Source organism: Mobula birostris, chromosome 3, assembly GCF_030028105.1.
Source record: "Mobula birostris isolate sMobBir1 chromosome 3, sMobBir1.hap1, whole genome shotgun sequence".
In the NCBI taxonomy this organism is placed as follows: Eukaryota; Metazoa; Chordata; class Chondrichthyes; order Myliobatiformes; family Myliobatidae; genus Mobula; species Mobula birostris.
This window is the reverse complement of record NC_092372.1, coordinates 97,118,323-97,141,280: the sequence shown is the minus strand read 5'-3', so window position 1 is coordinate 97,141,280 and position 22,958 is coordinate 97,118,323. Positions and strand designations below refer to the sequence as shown.

The 22,958-nt window shown below is 40.1% G+C and overlaps 1 protein-coding gene across 12 annotated transcripts in view; it reads right to left on the bottom strand.

Annotated features, from left to right (window-relative positions):
- mapk10 (mitogen-activated protein kinase 10) overlaps positions 1–22,958 on the bottom strand; it is a 353,081-nt gene that overhangs the window by 146,657 nt on the left and 183,466 nt on the right. For 8 of the 12 annotated variants that reach the window (XM_072253118.1, XM_072253115.1, XM_072253110.1 and 5 more), the window contains one exon: positions 16,228–16,299. In XM_072253118.1, the coding sequence (XP_072109219.1) occupies positions 16,228–16,293 (66 nt within the window). In that variant the 5' untranslated portion in view covers positions 16,294–16,299. Of the gene's footprint in view, positions 1–16,201; positions 16,300–19,342; positions 19,531–22,958 lie in introns of all 12 variants that reach the window. The other 4 variants (XM_072253113.1, XM_072253112.1, XM_072253121.1 and 1 more) reach the window with 2 other exon arrangements.

The following is a 22,958-nucleotide window of genomic DNA, read 5'->3' as shown; positions in this document are numbered from 1 at the left end:
TTGCTAGCTCTTCCTTCAGTTAGTCCTGATGAAGGGTCTCGGCCCGAAACATCGACTGTACCTCTTCCCAGAGATGCTGCCTGGCCTGCTGCATTCACCTGCAACTTTGACGTGCGTTACAACACATATCAAACTTGTTTTGGAAATGGTGGGTCAAGGAATACTTAGCACATCTAGAGGAACGTCAGAAATGGACAGATGTAAAAGCAGTTTTCTCACAGGAGACATTGTGCTTATAGTTGACAACACAGCAGTTTGAAATTCATGGATCCTGGAAACAGTCATTCAAGTCTTTCCAGACGGAAGAGGATTTTTGTGCAGCAGGTGCACGTCAGGAACAAGACCGGCTGCCTGGACAGGCCGATAATCAAGATTTGTCTTCTACAGGAGGCAGACGTTTGAGAAGCTACAGTTCTAGAAGTTTCGTGACCTTGACTCAACCTACTGACTTTACAGAGAGTGGCGGTAAAGATCACTCTGTACAGGGCCAAGTGCTGGTAACCCATGGCCTAGATAACTGTTACATGACTCACTAGAAGGGGGGAGAAAAAAAAAAGTTTATTTGCATAAATGTAAAGATGTTTGTCCTTGAAGATTTCATGTTTCCTATATAGTTGTAATTATTAGAGTTTAATAATTAGGGACTGGGATGTAGGAGCCATGTATCTATTTTCTGTCTGTACTATATTTTGTGGCACGTTTATTATGGTAATCTGTCATGTGGGTTGGGCGTATGGTTATGTACTTATGCTTTGTCTTCATTGTTTAGTTTAGTCTAATTGGTTACAGGCAGCCAGGAATGATACTTTTTTGTTGGCTACTAATCAGTTATGCTAACTATGTTTAGTATGACTTGGCTCTATCACTATCAGATCATTAATTAGACCATTATATCATTAAATTAGTTTCACTAGTTTTAAACACTACTAGATCATACGTCTTTGATGGTTTAGTAATAGAGGAGGGAAATTCGTTATTTCATGTTGATTACCCTGGCCTAATTTCTCCGCAGTTTTGGTTTGTTCTCAGGTATTGCTACCTAAAGGCTGGAGGATGGTACACAGGGAAGCAAACACAAATTCTAGAGTCTGTTCTAGATCTCCAGGCAGCTTTAAATACACTACCTGAAAATGGAATAAATGTACTAGAGAATTAAGACATCTTAGTCTTCAGGTCATGCAGTGATTTGAAAAGGTTATCTTCATGTAGTAGATTCCAGGAAATGGGCTTTCTGAAGTGAATGAGGAAACTGAGGCTGAAGAACCTTTTAAGGGCCATGTCTCACTAATAGAATTTGGCTTCTAAAGGTTAGTGAATCACGTCAAAGTGAATGTATGAGACCTGCACAACACGTACATCACAGAAGCAGGCTGTTCAGATCAACTGCTCAGTGACTAGACATATACAGTACACCACTTAAAACCTCCTTCCACCCTGCTTCAACTTATGACACCTCTCTTCTTCCCATGTCTACCTTGCTTTCTCTCAAACACATTTATTCATCTCAAATCCTGCTTGTATAAGTAGGATCTGCAGTCTCATCACGCTCCAAATAGTTTCGCTGAATTTATTATTGTTTTCATTTATGTAAAGCAGAGGAAAGTCACATCCAACTCAGATGACCGCAAAGTCTTTCTGACAAAGAACGACATCTAATTGGGAAAGCTATCCCAAAAATAAACAAAACAATGGCCTTACATAGTTGTATTTGCAAGACTGAAACCTGCAAACAATATGTCACCCTCCTCATCACAAGATGTAGTTCCTGTTCCACTGGCAGAAAATAGGTAGGTGGCAGCAGACTTACTCAAGAGGGAAGGACTAACCCTTGAAATCAATATTGACTCCAAACCACATGAAATGGCATAGTATCGGGTCAATATGGGCAAGGGAACGTTCTCAGGTTATCATTTATAGTCCTCCTTCAGCTGATGAATCAGTACTTCTCCATGTTGAAGAAGTACTAGAAGTGACGAGGGCACAGAATGTAGTCTAAGCAGGGGACTTCAATGTCCATAACCAAGGTTCAGTCATTATTTGCCATGTCATGTGATGTGGGCGATCATGTTCTTTCCATGACCATGATTGTTCTTGGCAAATTTTTCTACAGAAGTGGCCCCAATGCCTTCTTCTGGGTAATGACTTTACAAGACAGGTGAGCCCAGAGATTGTCTGCCTGGCATCAGTGGTCACATAGCCAGGACTTGTGATATGCTCATACAACCATCTGCTGCTGCCATGGCTTCACATGACCTTGATTGGGGGTGGGGGGCTAAACAGATGCGAAACCTTGCCCAAGGGTGACCTGCAGGCCAGTGGAGGGAAGGAGCGCCTTACAATTCCTTTGGCAGAGACACATCTTCACCCCACCACCCAATCACCAAGATGGGGTTGGTTATTACTACCACTGACTGAGTGTCTGAATCCTGGCAGATACAGCTGCCAGCCAGTAGAGTCTTACACAAATGAGTATGAGGAATAAAGTTATTTGACCTCATCCACCTAGCGGTGGCAAATGCATTTATCAGTGGTCAAGTCCCATCTTCCCACCAAGGACACTCACATTGGATAGAGTGGCACAACAATTGTGTTAATTGGGATTGACTCAGAATCGACTTGACATCCATAAAGTGTTGTAGACTATTGGTAGCAGCAGAAATGTACCACCAGTACCTGCAACTTCCTGGCCCAGCATAGTCCTCACTCTATCATCAGTATCAAGCTAGAGGATCAACTTTGTTCCACAAGAACAGAAAGATAGGTTGGGACCAGCATCAGGCACACTTAAAAATGAGATACCAGTCTAATGATGCTCCAATAAGAATTACACATGCCCCTAAGCAGCACAAACAACACGCTATGAACAGAGCAAGCAAACTGACAACCAGTGGAGCAGAATATACATCAGCAATTTTCACTTCACATTTCATTATCAATAGCAGTGGACAATTAAAGGACAAGGAGGAGGTTCCACCAATATCCTCATCTTCAGCAATGGTGGACACAAGATGTGAGAGCAATTCTCTGTAGCAGTTGCATCAACACATTTAACCAGAAGTCCTGAATTCATGGTCCAGGTAAGCTTACTTCTGAGAACCCCCCTCAACAAAGAAGTCAATCTTCAGCCAATTCACTATACTGTATGTGATATTAAGAAACAGATGAATGCATCAATACAGCAACAACATTCCAGCTATAGTACTGAAGACCAGACTTCCAGAACAAACCAGCTTCTTGCGAATCTGTACTTGAACAGCTGAACACCAGCAGCTACCAGATAATGTGGATATTTGCCAGGTATATGCCACTCATGATAGGCAAGACAACTTTCAATCTGTCTAACTGCTATCCAATCAGTCCACTCTGATTGGAATGCAAAATGATGAACAATGTCATTGATATTGCCATCAAGTGATGCTGACTCACCATCTGACTGACTGATGAGCAGTCTGATGATCAGTCCCTTGTCAAACCCAAAATCCAATCATTATCTGAAGAACTGAATTCCAGAGGCAAGGTCAGATTGACTGTTCTTGACACCAAGGCAGTATTCCACCAAGCTGAAAGGATAGTGCCCAGTGCAACTGGAGTCAAGAAGCATTGAAGGGAAGCCCCACTGCAGTAGAGTCATACCTCAAACAACAAAAGGTCATTGAGGTCAACATTCCCAGACCTAAGACATCAGAGCAGGAATTTCTCAGGGCAGTGTTTATGGCCAATCATTTTCAGCTGTTTCATCACCTTGGTGTTACTCAGAAAGCACCACCCATTCTGTAATCTCTGCACCAAGAAGGACAAAGGTAGCATGAAGTTGGGAACATACTTGTAGTTTCTCCTCCAATCACACCATCCTTCAGAAGTACATATCTGGTCCACTGTCTCTGGATCTAAATGCCAGATCTCTCTTCCCAACAGCATGTGGGATTACTTTCATCCAAATTACTGCTACAGTTCAAGGAGGTGACTCACCATCGCCTTCTTAAGAAAGTTCAGGCTGTTAAATAAAAGCAATGGGCAGATCCTGAAAAACACACAAGAAAAAAAAAGCACTAGCCGCTTGCCTAAGCAATGATACCAATGAGAGGAGCAGACCCAAGGCTGGACCTACTATCCTTTGGTGTGGCTTGACTTACAGTGTTAACTGATCCAGCAGCACAATAGAAGAAGAGGTGTCATCTGTTTCTAGCTGCAATCTATTAGTTATAATATTTTATAATCGGGCCCTGCCATTGCCTAAATAATGGTGCCAACAGACCCCTGCAATTTTAAACCTTTTTTAGAATCACATTTTTATCACAATTAATTAATTACACGTCATCTCCTTGTGCAATTCAAAGTAATAGCATCAAATCAGTTAATAATTGGCAATTTATGTTCATCACTTGTTATGCACTTCTATCTATTTCAGTCTGTGAATTAAATTGGATTCGGAATCAGAATCAGGCTTAATATCACTGGCATATGTCATTCAATTTGCTGTTTTGTGGCAGTAGTACATTGCAATACATAATATTAAAAACTATAAATTACAAGAAAAAACATTTTTAAAATTAACTTAAGTAATTAGTGCAAAAAGAGAGCCAAAAAAGAAAATAAGTGAGGAAGTGTACATGGGCTCATTGTCCATTCAGAAATCTGATGGCAGAGGGCTGTCAGCAGTTTATGCATTTGACTGCAGTTCCTGGCTGCTGTTTTTCATTTACTATTTTGGGTGACTTCGAATCAGGGTGGCCTGCAGATAATGACCACTGAGTTTCACTGAATATGGACTCTTTCCATTTGTGTTTTATATTCTGTTTTTGCTCGTTCTTTCTTGGTGCGATTTGAGCGATTTGTTTCTTTTTTTGCAAGAGTGGGTTGATGTTTTTACTTTGCAGGAGTCCCATGGTTTTCTGAGCTTCATGGCTGTCTGTGGAAAAGATGAATCTCAGGGTTGTATATTGCATACATACTTTGATAATAAATGTACTTTGAAATACCATCAAGGCGGGATGGACTTCCGGGTCATCAAGGGAATGGCGGCGTAAGGAAAAGGTCTCTCGACAAAAAAGAAGGTAAACTGCCCCATAATCGAATTTAGACAAATACTTAATATTGCATAACTACATTAATAAAAGGGGCAAGGATGATGTCTAAGAACAAGATTAAAAAGTCCGCTCCGAAGGCTGATAAACATAAAGAGACGCAGCAAGGCGACGGGCCTAGCTCCCCCACGGCAAGCCAGGACGGAGATAATGAGGGGGAATCGGTGACTCTGTCCTTGATTCTCGGAGAGATTCGCGAGTTCCGACAAGATAACAGCAAACAACTGGAAGGTATTAAAGGAGAAATAGTAAAAACTAACTCGCGGATAGATGAAGCCGAAGCGAGGATTGTTAGAATTGAAGAGAAGCTACAAAACGCAGAGGAGGTGATAGCAGAAATGCTGAAGCTGCAAGACCAGCTCCAGTGGAAACTAATAGATCAAGAAGGCCGCTCGAGAAGGGAAAATGTGAGGATTTACGGAGTTCCCGAAGGAACTGAAGGTAAACCCGGATTGATGATTCCCTTCGTGGAGAAGCTACTTAGAGAGAACCTTGATATACCGGCCGCAAAAGACCTACAGATAGAAAGAGCTCACCGCGCGTTGGCACCACAGCCTCCAGCAGGCGCCCAGCCCAGATTGATTCTGGTCAGATTTCTCAGTTACAGAACGAAGGAAGAGGTGCTTAAAAGGGCATGGCAAAAGAAAGGTTTCATGTGGAACAACTGTAAAATCAGTTTAGACCACGACTACGCACCGGGGATTCTTGCCAGACGGAAGGAATATACGGAAACACGGAGAGTCCTGAAGGAAAACAACATCAGATTCCAGACCCTGTATCCAGCTCGGCTGAGAGTCTTTTACGACGAAGGGACAAAAACTTACGCTACGGTGGAGGAGGCAACATTGGACCTGGCAGACCGGGGACTACCTATTAAAGTTATCACCCAACCGGAGTCGCTACTGGAGAGGATTCGGCAGAAGTCGTGGCAGTTAGTGGGGCGAGGACGCTCCACTCGAACCAGAGTATCAAACTACAAGGAAAAGCTGCAAATATTCAGACGCGAATGTACAGAGAACACAGATTAATTAAGAGAAATGACTGAAAAGAGTAAATCGGACTTAAAGGTAAAATGAAAACTGGTAACTGAAAATAAACTAGACGGAATAACTTGAATGATAGCAATATGGGCGAGACATAAATAGGAGAAAATTCTCTATGATTATTCAAACTGCTGAGGGCTCTCTAACACAGGGTGAAGATAGAGGTTATCCCTCTGAACTGAGGCAGGTCAGTGCTCAGGCCTCACTGTGGGAAGTCAGGAAAAATTTTCAAATGTTGCACGTTCAAAAATGTCTAGGGTGTGGTTATATGTCTTGGTTTACTGTTGAGAAGGGATTGCTTACTGCTTGGTTAGAAAAGGAGAGTGTTTTTTTTTCTACTAGAGAAAAATGCAAACTGAATTGGTAAAAATAATTTCCTATAATGTTAATGGGGTTTTGAATCCAATTAAAAGAAATAAGATTATGTCTAAATTGAAAAAAGAGAGGGCACAAATAGCTTTCCTCCAGGAAACACATATGAGCCAATCTGAACATGGAAAATTAAAAAGAATGGGCTTTAAGCATGTATTTTATTCATCATATAAATTGAGTCACAAAAGAGGGGTAGTTACTTTAATATCAAGTACTCTTAATTATGAACATACTTCAGAGACTACAGACAAAGAAGGACGGTTCGTAAAAATCACAGGAAGAATAGAAGGTACAGAAATAACATTGCTGAATGTTTATGCTCCTCCAGGTTGTGAATGGTCATTTTATAGACACATTTTTGACCTAATGGTCAGTTCTCAAGGGGTAGTAATTTGTGGAGGGGATTTTAATATTAGATTAAATCCTATATTAGATTCTTCAAGAATAGTTACTCAGAATAAACCTGACTCGGAAAGTGAATTCATTGATGGAGGAGTTGGGAATTATAGATGTCTGGAGGGAATTACACCCTACTAGTAAAGATTATACATATTACTCTTTCCCTCATTCAGCCTATTCAAGGATAGACTATTTCTTTATCTTTAATACAGATAGACTCAGGATAAAAATCTGTAATATTGCAACAATTGATCTGTCGGATCTTAGCCCAGTCTCTATGTCTCTAATCCTGGAAAGGAAAATGAGGAAAACACTATGGAGGCTAAACTCACATATACTCAATAACCCGAAAGTAATGGAGAGATTAAGGGGAGAAATCAAAGAATATCTAGACCTTAATGACACGGGAGAAACATCACCAGTGATCTTATGGGATACATTGAAAACTGTACTGAGAGGGAAAATTATTTCCATTACCACTCACATGAAAAAAATCAATGCACAAAAATTAGCAGACCTTCAAGGAAAATTAAAACAACTTCAAGTTGTAGATAGCAACAAAAGTAATTCAAATCGAAAACAGGAAATTAGGAAATTGCAAAGTGAAATTGACGATATTTATACGTTGGAAACTCAAAGAAATTTTCTTTACCTGAGACAAAAGAATTATGAAGTAGGAGGTAAATCAGCTGGATTATTAGCATATAAATTACGAAAACAACAAGCAGACAATACAATTCATAAAATAAAGAATCCAAAGACAAAGCTTGTGGAGAGTACAATAGGGAAAATTCAAGAGAGTTTTGAAACATACTATCGAGAGCTGTACTCCCAACCCCGGGCCCTCAATGAGCCCTATATAAACAGTGTATTGAATTTTTTAGATCTACCTAAACTTACAGATTTACAAAATGAAAGTTTATTAGAACCAGTAACTGTCAAAAAACTGAACGTGGCCATCTCTAGGTTAAAGGCTGGAAAGTCCCCGGGTTCTGATGTGTTTACCTCAGAGTGGTACAAGTCCCTGAAGACACAGTTAGCCCTATTACTACTTAACACCTTTAATTGGATCTTGCAGAGAGGAGAAACTCCACCTTCCTGGAGAGAAGCGATTATTTCAGTTATTCCTAAAGAGGGTAAAGATAAACTAGAATGTGGCAATTATCGGCCAATTAGTGTTCTTAATTTAGATTACAAACTATTTACATCTATATTAGCACGCAAATTGGAAAAGCTTTTACCTGGCCTAATCCATTTAGACCAGACTGGATTTATTCAACAAAGGCAAACACAGGACAACATAAGGAGAACTCTGCACATATTAGAACAGGTTAATAAGAACAAGACAGAGACAACGGTAGTAGGATTGGACGCTGAGAAAGCTTTTGACTGGGTTAGTTGGGCATTCCTATACAGAGTGTTAGGAAGATTCGGCTTTCAAGAAAAGTTTATTAAAGTAATTCAGACTCTATATGACAGCCCTACAGCCCGAATTAAGATAAATGGGGACCTCTCTGACTCCTTCATCTTAGAGAGAGGCACTAGACAGGGATGCCCAATTTCTCCTCTCCTTTTTGCGCTATATATTGAACCGCTTGCCCAACTAATAAGACAGAGCGAAATCGTAAAAGGTATCAAGGTGGCAGGGATTGAACAGAAAGTGGTGTTATTCGCAGATGATGTTTTGGTCTATCTGAGTGAACCAGAAAAATCATTTATAGGATTGTTTACACTGTTGGATGACTTTGGGAAAATATCAGGTTATAAAATAAATGTAAAGAAAACGCAGGTTATGTCCCTAAATTATACACCATCCAAAAAATTGCAGGACACATATGATCTTAAGTGGGAAGCTAAATCATTAAAACATTTAGGAATAACCCTGCCGAAGGATCTTTCAACACTGTCACAGGTAAATTATGGGCCATTAATCTCAGAGGTAAAAGCAGATATGCATAGATGGAATCTTATCCCCTTTTTAAGTTTAAACTCAAGGATAAATACTATAAAAATGAATATTCTTCCTCGGTTATTGTATCTTTTCCGTACTTTACCGGTGGAGGTGGATGATAATCAATTCAGGGAATGGGACAAATGGATTTCCCGCTTCATTTGGCAAGGAAAGAAACCCAGAATTCGATATAACACCTTACAGTTAGGGAAGGAAGGAGGAGGTATGGTTCTTCCTTGCCTGAGAAATTATTTTTATGCCTCACAGATAACCCCTCTGTTATATTGGTGTAATAGGGAATATAAGGCTAGATGGAAGGAAATAGAATTTAGATTAGTTGACAGTTTTCCTCTTCAGGCCTCAATAGCTGACAAAGGATTGATGGCCCAGTTGGAAAAATTTAAAAACGCTTGGATAAATCTTACATTAAAAGTATGGCAGAAGGTGGTTAATTCATGTGGAATTAATAACATGTTAAAACTCTTTAGATGGTGTGCATATGATACCGAATTCCTTCCCAACAGAGGAGATAAAAGATTTGAGCTATGGATAAAGAAAGGTCTCACAACCTACCTCTCATTTATAGATAAAAGAGTATTACAAAGTTTCCAAATCCTGCAGGACAAACATGGCCTAGAACATAATGACTTTTTTAGGTACCTTCAAGTACGAAACTATGTTAACCAGAGTTGTAGATATACAGGCCTATCAACAGTAGAATTAGAATTTTTCAAGATTCTGAATTCGGCTTGCAGCTCAATACCTAGTAAATCAGTTTCTCGATTATATAATGCACTCTCCCATGCTAAAAATGTAAATACACTGTATATTAAGGAGAAGTGGGAGAAAGAAGTGGGGTTGGTACTTTCAGAGGAGGCTTGGGAGAAAATCTGCAGCTTTCAATGGTCCTCGATTAATTCTTTGACTTGGAGAGAACATTGTTGGAAAAACATTATAAGATACTTCAAGACCCCATATCAGGAAAAATATAAAGATACAAATGTGATGTGTTGGAGAAGGTGCGGCTCCAAGGAGGCAAATCATTTTCATATTTTTTGGGATTGCCCTAAATTAAGTCTATTTTGGGAAGGCATTCATAGAACATTAGTTAAGGTACTTAGGTCCCAGATACCTCTGAACTTTGAGACACTCTATTTGGGGCATGTATTGTTTCTTGAACAGAAGGAAGATATAAAGTTGCTGCAGGCCCTCTTAGCGGCAAGTAAGAAATCAATCACTAGAAAATGGCTAAATCCAATACCACCTACATTAGAAGATTGGTACGAAATTATCTTGGAAATACTTAAAATGGAAAAGTTGACTTACTCCCTGAGAACTCAAAAAGAAAAATTTTATCAAATCTGGAATAAATGGATTGAATATATAACCCCAATGCGAGCAGACTTTAGATGACTCCCCTAATGATTTATACTGCTCTTCTCATCAATACAGTAATATTGCTAACGTAAGCACCCCTAGTCTAAATGTTTGTTTTTTTTTTGTTTTCTTTTGGAAAATAGAGAATTAATACAAGTAAAGGGAAAGATTTGGGAAAGGGATAAAAAAATGAAAAAATTAAGTAAATAAGTACATAGGGATTGGATAATTATGTCTGCGGGCAGGAGCAAGCATGAACAAATTAGGATATAAACACCTACAATGGTTGATACATAGGCTTATATACAACATTTTGGACCAGTGGAAATGGTCCAGAAGGGTTATACGGAAACTATTATTACCATTTTTCTTAACAACTAATTCCATTACTTAGCCTAATAGGTTAGATTTACCACAGTACATAATTATCTACTTAAATGTTTATTTTCCTTTTATATCATCTCAATATGTACTTAAGAATGTATAAATAATTGTAGTTTTATACATATAAAAAAATTGAAAAGGTTATATGTGTGAAAAAAGTACATGATATTTTTGAATTCCTTATCCAAATAAAAATAAAATTAAAAAAAAAGAAATACCATCAAGGCAATTGGAGCTGTCAGAATGAACACTATTCAATGCAAGTTTGGTTACTGCACAAATTAATCTGCTTGCTATCAGAATACTTAGAATAGCTTGTGCCTGCTATCCCACAGGTAAATCGCAGGGAAAAATGACCCGTCTCCAAGGCATGAATTATCAAAGTACTATGAGCTTATTCTAGTTTTCTACTTCTACCATGAATTGATACATCTCCCATATATACTTAATATCATGCGTCTCACTTGTGCACAGAATGTCCCAATAGAAGAAGTAGATAAGTACACCTCTGGATATCCATCCTAGGCCCACAGGAAAGTCTCTCTAAAGGCAAATGTTATGCCTGAGGATGTTATGCCTTGTTCTGCCTCCTTCCTAGTGGAGCCAAATCCTTCACTGGAAGCCAACAGTCATCAGCCATGTCTGTCCAGAATAGAGAGGTGGGGTATTGGCTGCATTTTTATCTCATTGGCCAGCTTGTATTATGATGGCAGGGGAAGAATCAGCGTGTCATGGAGTACTGGTGTGGGTTGAATAAAAAATGAATGCTGTTGGGAAACCAAGCACAGAGCTGCATAAGTGGATGGGAGTCTATGCATCTTCAGCTAGCTATAACACAATCCCAACAAAAATCATATCTCCCCCTTCCCAACCCCCTCTGCTTTCCACAAGGATCACTCTTTCCATGACTACGTAATCTGTTCTCCCCTCTCTGCCCACTGGAAGGAATATTGAAAGCAAATCTATAAGTAATGCACAAACAATGGGCTTGCACAGCTGAATTTTATAAGCAGTTTTCTCTAGTAATATTGATTCTAGGTAAATGGCAAACACATTGGGCATAATTCTGTTGCTGTTCAAAGCACCACAATTATATCATTTAAATCCTCAAGTAGAGTGATGCATTCAATTTTGGTTGCCCCATTATAGGAAGGATACTGAGGGTACAAAAGAAATTTACCAGGATACTGTCGGGATAAGAGAGCAAATGCCGGGATAAGGATGAGGTTGGAACAAACTTGGGCTGTTTTCAATGCAGCACTGGAAGCTGACAGGATATCTGCTTAGAGGTTTTTAAGATTATGAGACGCATAGATAGAGTAGAGAGCAGATACCTTTTTTCCCCAAGGTTGAAATGTCTAATACAAAATGGTATGCATTTAAGGTGGGAGGGGTTACGTTTAAAGGAGATATGCTGGGCAAGTATATTACAGAGCAGGTGGGTGCCTGGAACATGGTGCTAGAGGCAAATATGATGGGGGGGGTTAAAAGGCTCCTAGATAGACACAGTAATGCACAGGAAATGGAAGGATATGGGCATTGTGTAGGCAATAGGGAGTAGTTTAGTCAGACATTTAATTGGAAGTTTAATTACTGAATAGACAGCTTGATGTAATATCACCTCCCACAATGCAGCACACTTTCAGCTTTACACTGTGATTTTCAGCTTTCTGGAGTGGTTCTCAACCAATAACCTAATGGACCAGTGCTACAAAAATCAATCCTGAAAACATACACATTGACACCATCAGCCTGAGCAGCATTCTTTGAATTTTCCTCTGAAAGATCCTGAAATTCTTTGATGACATCTTTGAATTCTCTTAACAGCTTCAACTTCACTTGTCAATCATTTCCCCAGCCTCAGTCCTCAACCTCCCTCCAAACCCTTTGCCTCCAAGAGAAACTGAAAGTAACCGTGAGTTCTCTTGCTGATCCCCATTAAAAAGCTCCTACTGCAAAATAATTTTCTATTTCAATCTTGTTTGTATTTCTCCATCAACAAAGAAAATTTGCCAAATAAGGTTACCGTGACACTATTACAGCTCAGTCAGAGTTTGAAGTATAATTCCAACGTCATCTGTAAGGAGTAGGTACACGTACTCCCCATGAACACCTGAGCTTCCTCCAGGTGCTCTGGTTTCCTCCCACAGTCTAAAGAACTACCGATTAGTAGGTTAATTGATCATTGTAAATCGTAAATTAGGCTAGAGTTAAATTGGTGGGGTTGCTGGCAGCTCGTCTCTCAGTGCCAGAAGGGACTGTTCTGCGCAGTATCTCTAAATAAAATAATTTACTACTTGCCCCAAAAGGATAGTCTCTCTAGTTTTAAACTTTGAGTTCGATATGTTAGCCTGCCATAAATTTGAGCTGACAGAGAAATAGCATCAGCATTAAGGTGAACTATATTCCTGTTAGAAAGACACATGTAGCTGGTGTGGCATGTTGAACAATGAGTTCCCTCTGAGAGCAGAGTGGTCGCTGAATAACAGGGACCCCCATGCTATGGAGTCACTGAAATCAGTTACAGGATCGAATCTGTGGCTGACTATTCCCACATACGTAGATTTTAAACTGCTGTATGTATAGGGTGGCGGGGTGGAGAGAAGGAGGAGTAAGGTGCTCCTTCTCCCCACTAACCTGCAGGTCATCCCTGGGCAAGGTGTAGCATCTGCTTAGCCCCCCAATCAGGATCACATGATACCATGGGGGCAGGTGGTGGATGCCCTTATGAGCAGCTGGTGTATATCACATGACCTAGTTATGTGACCACCAATGCCAGGCACACAATCTTCGAAGAGTATTGATAATGGCTGGGATCACCTGTCTTGTAAGGACACTGCCCAGAAGAAAACAGTGGCAAACCACTTCTGTAGAAAAATTTGCCAAGAACAATCATGGTTATCATGAAGCATGGCACATAATGATGATGATCTATATTTTAAAAATGATTTTACTGATATAATAAGTGACATGGTATGAGATACAATTGCTCTTTGGAAAAAAATCATTATTTTAAGATTAATACAGCACACGAGTGGAAGCAGCACGCTACCTGTATGCAGCGGGTTTTTTTTTTGAAAGACATGCTTAATATGAGAGCAGTGTATCTCTCTGAGTTACATCACTTTTCATCTATTGACTGCAATGAATATTGAGGCTTTAGAGAGGATATAGAAGAGGTTTACCAGGATGCTGGCTGGATTATAGGGCATGTACTATGAGCAGATATTGGACAAACTCAGCATGTTTCCTCTGGATTGGAAAAGGCTGAAGGGAGATCTGGTGGAGACTGAGATTGATAAGACTATGAGAGGCATAGATAGAACAGGTTTCCAGTATCTGTCTCCCAGGGTCAAAATGTCTAATACAGAGGGCATGCATGAGAGGGAGGGAGTGCAAAGGAGATCTGTGGGTCAACTTTTTACATGCAGAGTGGTTGTTGCCTGGAATGTGCTGCCTATTGTGGTAGTGAAGGCAGCTATGATACAGACATTGAAGATGCTCCTAGACAGACATATGAATATGCTGGAAATGGAAAGATATGAATATTGTATAGGCGAAAGTACTGTATTTAGTTTAGCTGGGCATTTTTTTTCTAGTTTAATAATTTTGGCACAACATTGTGTGCCAAAGGGCTTGTTTCTGTGATGGTCTGGTCTCAATTCTATGTTCTATGAGACAGATTGGCCTGCTGATTGGTAAAATTGAATGTCAACATAACACACTGACACTAAAGCAGAAGCTCAACAATTTCCTCCTTGCATATTGCAATGCAGTACACTCCAGAAACAATTCACCAGCTATGCTGTTCCTGAGTTGTCCCTTGCACTCATGCATGGATCTCCTCAATCCCAATCTCAGAAGGAGTGTGCAGGTCAAACAGCTGAGATAAATTGAGGGCTCCAAACAGAGGTTCAATGTTTCACTCCTGGACAAGCATTGAGGGACTACAGAGGTGATCAAAAATGGATATTTGGAAATACTAAGAACAGAACTGGACCACTCTCCAACACAGTGGATATTGCGTCTGATGTCATCTGGAGATGACACATCAAGCAGTTGAGGAGAGCAGGGTCAACTGTCGGAGAAAAAAGGTGTGCAGAGCTGTCAGAACCACTTCCTGTAATCCCAGTCAACTCCTACAACCACCATGGAGGAGGTCCCAGAACCTGAGGTTGTTTCAAGGCCACAAGTTTCCCCTGCCAAGCAGAGTGATTGCCCTTATCAGGAAAGACGTTGTCCCACAACAGTAAGAAATCCTCCACAGCCAATGAATCTTTAGGCCTGAATGGGACAATTTAAAGTTTACTATGCTGTGGATGTCTATATAGTAGTTCTAGTTGTATATTATATAATAGTTGTATTATATAGTATACTGTACATATAAGAGCCTGGAATGGTGTCTTAACTAGAGAGCAACATTTTACATATGAGTTGGGATGCATTCTATATTGAGTTTGAGTTTATAGCTAAGCCAGGAGGAGTGTAGTGTATTTAATATTTGACTAATATTGGAAATATATCATTTAATTAAGCATTTGTTGTTTGTTTACTTAATTCATTACGGGTTACATGTAAGTAGTACATGAATGGCATACATCATTACACCAACATGTCATATGTGAACGCGTAACTAAAGAAAAACTAAGAATACAAGTATCCCAGGCTCCAGTGTTTTTCTTTCAATTAGTTTCTGGAGTTACAAAACATAACAGTTCGGCCTCTAGCACCCTTTCCAGCAGCGAGCTCCAGATCCCCACCATTCTGAAATGACTTTTTTCCCAGTGAAACCAAGTTCTCAAAGTTATTGACCTCTCAGTTGAGGGAAATGGGTCTTTTCTGTTTACTCTAACTGATTAATTTGATGCATACATAATTTTGTGCACTTCAATTAAACCATTCCTTACTTTTCTCTGTGATAACGCCAGAAAAAATGTTTCTCCTCAAAACTGCAATTCTCTAGCCCTGACTATTCTCATATATCTCAACTATCACATCATTCCAGTGGCATGATGGTCAGAACAGCAGAACCGTACACAGGATCTAACACTTCACACTACTCGAGCTAGTATTCCATTTGCTTCTTAAGCACTTCTCTTACCAGTCCTGCTATCTTCAGGAATCTTACAAGATCCAAGATTCCTCACTTCCTCTACACTATCCATATTCCTTCTGCTCTTCACTCTTTTTACTTTCCAGGTTCCCTAAGGCCAGAGGAGTTTGATTAATTAAAAATATGATGACAATAAAGTGGAGGTATGCAGGCATGCCAGAAACTTTTATTGAGAAATTGTCTGAGGAGTGATTGGCTGCTTGCCCCATGCCTTACCTCATTAACATAGATATTCATGGTCAAGACAAAATATTCTATAATTTCTATCTAACAAATCTATCATAACCTCTACATTGCTGTTAGAGGCCTACTATGAAGCCAACATCAAGTTAGGAACACAGCCCTTTAATATATTTTGATCACTACAAGTACTCCATATTATGTTCTTATAACTGATGATACGACAGAAATAACACAAGTATGTCTTTTATATGAAAGACACAAATGAAATGGAAAAATGATTCAACAAATACTGTACCTTGTTTACCTGTAAGGAACACACACCTGACAAAACGCAATCTTCACATCTAGAATAGGTTCACTGCAGTAGTACAAGAAATGTCGGCTCATAAATACCTGCAAAGAAAATGAAAATGTAGTCCGTAAGTCACTTCATGATGAATTTAACCTAACCGAATTAAACAAGCTAACTTAAGGTTGGAGTGGCCTGATAAATTAAATATTAGCTTACACCATCTTGACATTTGCAGTATTTTTACAGGGGCTGTAAATTATTTCTCATTCCCAATTCTTTTCAATCATTAAAATTGCAGTCTGTTCTACTGAAGTCAAAGCCCAGCAAGGGAATAGTGTCCTGAATTAGAAAGTTATTGGAAAACCCAGAACCGTTTCAATTTGCACTGACTACATCCATTCTGCAAACTTGCATCTGCATCATACAATTTATTTTGCTCAGCTATCAATTTTGGATAAGCTTTCCAATTTAATGGAAACCAGCCAGCAATTTCGGTTTATTAAGCCCAATTTAGAAAGAAGATACTTCATCACTTTGAAATATTTGGAAGACAAGACATATAAATCTGGAGACTGTAGGATATGTCCAATGAAAAATCATTAACTTGAAATATTCACTACGATCTTCTCTCTCTCTCTAATTGTTGTCTGAGCTACTGAGCAGCTAAAGCAATTTTGCTTTAATGTCAGAATAACCAGCAAGTACATTTTATCTTTTGCAATTACTTTTTAAATAAAAAACTTGGAGTTTAAATTTACTGCACCTTAATTACTAATCTGCAGAGTGAAGTTGCACCATAAATTCTAGACTACAAAGGTATAGAAATAATTAAATAATTATTTCTGACTGCTGTGAATTTTTCTTTGTTTTTTTTTGGAGCGTTTGATTCAGGAATTTATCTTCAAGGATTGTGTTCAGACTACTCAGCAAACAAATATTTTGGTATTATGACCATTTGGGGCCAGGGAACTTAAAGTCATTGAACAGATCAAGAACGTGTGAAGTGTCATGGATGTAGGCAGGAAGGGATTGATCTAGGGGGGCTAAAAGAGAGTCGAGGTATGCAGACACAAATTCAGTGCGACAGAAACAAGAAGGCAGAAACAATGGATCTAGCTGGACAGTCAGGTTTATGGATCTTGGATAGGAGGCAGAAATGAGAGGTGCAGGATAAGGGAACTATGAGATTGGTGGCAATGGATGAGAGATCCCCAGAGTTAATAAGGTCAGTGATGGTGCAGGAGACAATGCCCTGGTGCTCTTTAGTGGGGTCCTGTTGAAGGGGTAAGTAAGAAGAGGTATCTGAGAGATGCTGCTTGGCCTCTGCAAGGTAGAGGTCAGTCCGCCAGACTACTGCACCACCCCACTTATCTGCAGGTTTGATAGCGAGGTTGGGAATAGTGCAGAGAAAATGGAGAAAAATGCGTTAGGAGGGAGTGAAATTAAGAGTTGGAGAGAGGAGTGTAAAAGTCGAGACAGATGATGCCTCGCCAGAAGCTAGCAGTAAAAAGATCCAGAGCAGTGTCCAGGAAGAGGGGGAGAGTTGAAGACCGGAGGAATTCCTCTTATCCTCACCGTCTACCCCACTGGCCTCCATGTCCAGCACATAATTCTCCATAACTTCCACCATCTCCAATGGGATTTCTCCACCAAGCACATCCTTCCCTCACCCACACCACTTACTGCTTTCCACAGCAATCGCACCCTACGCGACTACCTTGCCCACTTGTTCCTTCCCAATGATCTCCCTCCTGGTACTTATCCTTGTAAGCGGAACAAGTGCCATACCTATCCCTACACCTCCTCCCTCAGTACCATTTAGGGCCCAAAACAGTCCTTCCAGGTGAGGCAACACTTCACCTGTGAATCTGTTGGAATTATCTATTGTATCCGGTGCTCCCAGTGTGGCCTCCGGTATATTGGTGAGACCCTAGGTAGATTAGGGCAGCGGTCCCCAGGTACCGGGCCTCAAAGCATGTGCTACCGGGCCGTGAGGAAACGATATGAGTCAGCTGCACCTTTCCTCACTCCCTGTCATGCACTGTTGCACTTGAACATAGGGTTGCCAACTGTCCCGTATTTGCCGGGACACCCTGTATATTGGGCTAAATTGGTTTGTCCCATTAGGGACCGCCCTTGTCCCGTATTTCCCCCGTTCAGGTACAGCGTTCCTATGAAACCTTTCGTGCCGAAAAGGCGTAAAGCGCAGAAGCAATTACCATTAATTTATATGGCAAACATTTTTGAGTGTTCTCAGACCCAAAAAATAACCTAACAAATCATACCAAATAACACATAAAACCGAAAATAAATAACACTAACATATAGTAAAGGCAGGAATGATATGATAAATACACAGCCTATATAAATTAGAAATAACGTATGTACAGTATAGTCAGGAAGATGAAGGCAAAGCTGATTTGTGGGAAAAATATCGGCACATACGCACATGCGCACACAGGCGCCCGCACAAGGCTTCATGGTCATGGTAGTCTTTCCTGGAGTAAAGTGTCCCAGGATTTGACTGCTACTTTTGTCCCCTATTTGGGAGTGAAAAAGTTGGCAACCCTAACTGTAAAAGACATGTTGAGTTGAGTTTAACCTTACTTGAACACCCCCCCTCCCACCCCCGGTCAGCCGGTCCGCGGTGCAAAAAAGGTTGGTGACCCCTGGATTAGGGGACCACTTTGCCAAGCAGTTTCACAAAAAGTGGGATCTCTCGGTGGGTTCCCATTTCAATTCTACTTCCTGTTCCCATGCCAACATGTCAATCCACGGCCTCCTCTACTGTCGCCATGAGGCCACACACAGGTTGGAAGAGCAACACCTCATATTTATTCTGGGTACCATCCAACCTGAAGGCATGAACATCGATTTCTCAAACTCCCGGTAATTGTCCCCCCTCCCCCTTCACAATTCCCCATTCCTGTTTCCTTCACTCCTTACCTGCCCATCACCTCCCTCTGGTGCTCATCCCCCTTCCCTATCTTCCATGGTCTTCTGTCCTCTTCTTTCAGATTCCCCCTTCTCCAGCCCTTTATCTCTGCCACCAATTAACTTTCCAGCTCTTTACTTCACACGCTCCCAGTTTCACCTATCACCTACCACCTTGTACTTATTCCTCCCCTCCCCACATCTTCTTACTCTGACTTCTCTTCCTTTTCAGTCGTGGCCTGAAACGTCTACTCCTCTCCGTAGAAGCTGCCAGGCCTGTTGAGTTCCTCCAGCATTTTGTGTGTGTTGCCTTGGATTTCCAGCATCTGCAGATTTTCTCGTGTTTCTGTGCAGTTTTTCACTGATCCTGTTATATTTCCCTGTTCTACTGTGAATGCCTGCAAGATAATGAATCTCAAGGTAGTATATGGAGACATATATATACTTTGGTTATAAATTTACTTGAACTTGAATCTTTTGAGAAGAGGAGTAGGTTCTCAGTTGACAGAAACTCTTAATGTTAAACAGGCCACTCAACATCTTTTTCATTGTACCACTTAAAGGTGTAGTTTATATGCTAGGGACTCAGACCGAATAGGTAGTAAATGTATTTATAAAGCATCATCACCACCTGTAGTTTCATAAGTAAAGTCAGGTAGATCAAAAGTTGTTGTCATCAAATATGAGATTAGAAAATAGAGGTAGAACCTTCAGGAGATTTGACCCTGTCTTTAGAGAAGAAGCTGGCTATGTCCTTTCAGTTTTCATATATTAAATTATGTAGGGAAATATAGATAGTAGTTCTTACATAACATTCACACCTTCTAAATGCATGAGCTCCCACTTGGTTTGAAATACATGAATCAATTCATCACAGCGCTCTGACAGAAGTTGTATGCTCTATGCAGTGAATTCCAGTGAAGAGCAATGTTCTCTACTGCCGTCCCTTATCAAGAAATTTAACAGAAAGGTATCCAGAACAATCACAATTTTAGGGTTGACATGGGGGAGAATCAGGTGATGTCAATCAATCTAAGTATCTAGCATAGACCCAAAAATGGTGATGGACATCAAAGCAAAAATAAAATACATAAGCATTGGAGTTAAAACACCCATTGGCATGCCATCTTGACACTGATTTTCCTTTCACTATGCATAATGTTCACCTATTCCAAGAGACAAGAAATCTGATCTGGTATCCGTATCACCAGTTTTCCACTCAGTGTGTGCATTTAATAGTACTGGATAGACAGAAGATACTAAATACCAGTCAGTAAATTGGGGAAGCAACTCAATCAAATAATCCTGCAAGCCTTTCAGTCAAAATACAATTTACACTAATAGAACTAGATTGATATTTTTTAAAACCATTTGATATCAAATTCCTCAGATTGACAAGGATATATGAATTAGTAACTGCAGTGGAAATCTAGTATCTATCACCATTACAGCTGATAGCCTGACTGATCTGGCACAGAGACAACATTTCCTATTAGCCTTGCCTTCAAAGAAATCCATATTACCTCAAAAGTTCTTGCCCGAGAGACCAGGCATAGCTCTCTTCACAGGACCTCTTGAACTGAAATTAGCAAGTTTACTGTTATTGAATGGAGTAAGACCCAACTGGCCTATAATTTAAGATAATTTTTAAATACTTCCCAATAGTTTTGGAATATTTAATTTCAGGCAAATGTGAGGTATTGGACTTTGGGAGGACCAACTAGGATAGGTCTTGCACAATGAATGGTAGGGTACTGAGGAGTGCAGTAGAACAAAGGAACCTGGGGATACAGGTGCACGTCATTGAAAGTGGCATCACAGCTAGAGAGAGTCGTAAAGAAAGCTTTTGGTGCACTGGCTTCAGAGATCAAAGTATTGTATAGGAGACTGGATGTTATCTTGAAGTTGTACAAGATGTTGGTGAGGCCTAATTTGGAGTATTGAGTGAAGTTTTGGTCACCTACAAACAGGAAAGTTGTTAATGAGGTTGAAAGAGTACGAGAAAATTTACAAGGATGTTGTCAGGACTGGAGGACCTGAGTTATCAAGAAAGATTGAATAGGTTAGAACTTTACTCCCTAGAACGTAGAAGACTGAGGGGAGATTTGATAGAGGTATACAAAATTATGAGGGGTATAGATAGGGTAAATGCAAGCAGGATTTTTCCCGAGGTTGGGTGACACTAGAGGTCATCGGTTTAAGAGTGAAAGGTGAAATGTTTAAGGGGAACATGAGGGGAAACTTCTTCACTCTGAGGGCGGAAACAGTGTGGAATGAACTACCAGCACAAGTGATGGATGCGATTTCAATTTCCACGTTTCAAGAGAAGCTTGGATAGGTACATAGATGTGACAGGTATGGAGGATAATGGTCTGGGTGCAGGTAGATGGGACTAGGCAGCTTAAATGGTTTGGCACGGACTAGATGGGCCAAAGGGCCTGTTTCTGTGCTGTAGTTTTCTTTGACGCTATGATTTTAATTTCAGAGAATTTGGTCAAGTACGAAATAATTCACATTTCCTAATCAGCATTATAGTTTTGGCTTTCACATCTTTTTTCAAAAAACTCTCTTGAAAATGATTCCAGTGATTTTTCTAGCTGAATAGTCTATTATTCTCCAGACATGATGTATCTTTTCCACTCTTAGCTTCTGACGTTATGTCCACCTGATCTGTCTCCCAGGTTGAATGCTAATGTAATTATTTGATACTTCTGCCATTTCACAACTCACAGGAGTTATCCTGAATAATCCTTACTGGCTCTGTTTCCAACTTAAATTGATTATTTTAATTAATGTATTTTTAAGAATTTTATGGTTTTGCTTGATGATCTGTGATAACATAATTTTGATGTTCCTCTGTTGTCCAAGTTGTTTAATGAATTATCTCCTAATTGCTTTGTGTATCCCTTGTCACACTTTCTTTTATTGGTCTTAATTTTTATCAAAATATATCTGTTCCCTTTTCTGTTGAAAACTTCCCCATCACTGTTTGTCAAAATCGTTGCCCATTTTGTCTTCCTAGTTTAGATCCTCAGATCTAGCTTTTCTCCAATCCATGCCTCTGGACTTCTTCATCCTTCTCAATTTGTGCCTTGCAGTGTTTTATATCTTCATCCTCTTTGCCTAGATGTTTCAAAACTCTTATGTACTACTGCTCATTCACCACTCCTGGAGCCTGGAGCAAAGATGCCCCACCTGAGGGATTTCCAACTTTTTTTATGCCATGAGTCCCTACCATTAACTGAGGGGTCCATGAAACCCAGGTTGGGAACCTCTATCCTATGTGGATTGTAGGAATTCCATTTCCTTGGCCAGTTTATCCATCACTTTTGTTTAATTAGACTCAATGAGCCTTCTTTGCTTATTACCTATTTCCCTACTGTAGGCCTTATTCCATCCTCTACTTCCCTTTCTACTGTTGGAGAGGGCCTGTAGATTACTCCTATCATTCATTCATTTGTGCTGAAGTTCCAGAGCAGGTAAAGGAGGGAATGGAATATTATTCACACAATGGATATCACATTGCATTGAAATTCAGTTGTGCAAAAAGGTTGTTCACATTGTCAGGTCTGAGAATGTGAGACTTGCACACAGAGGTCCAGCTGCTGTAGGGGCAATTGGAGCATGGTTGCTGATTAAGAATCAGGGGGATAATACAGGTGGAAATCAGACCCCAGCTTTTGGATCAGTAGAAAAATTAGGATGGAAATTGGATTCCAACTATGGATGGGAACATGATTCAGATTGGGCAGGGAATCAGAGTGGGACTGGAACCCAGTAGTTACGGATTAGGAAAGCCAGCTAGCAATGTTGGAAGAGGGGGGCT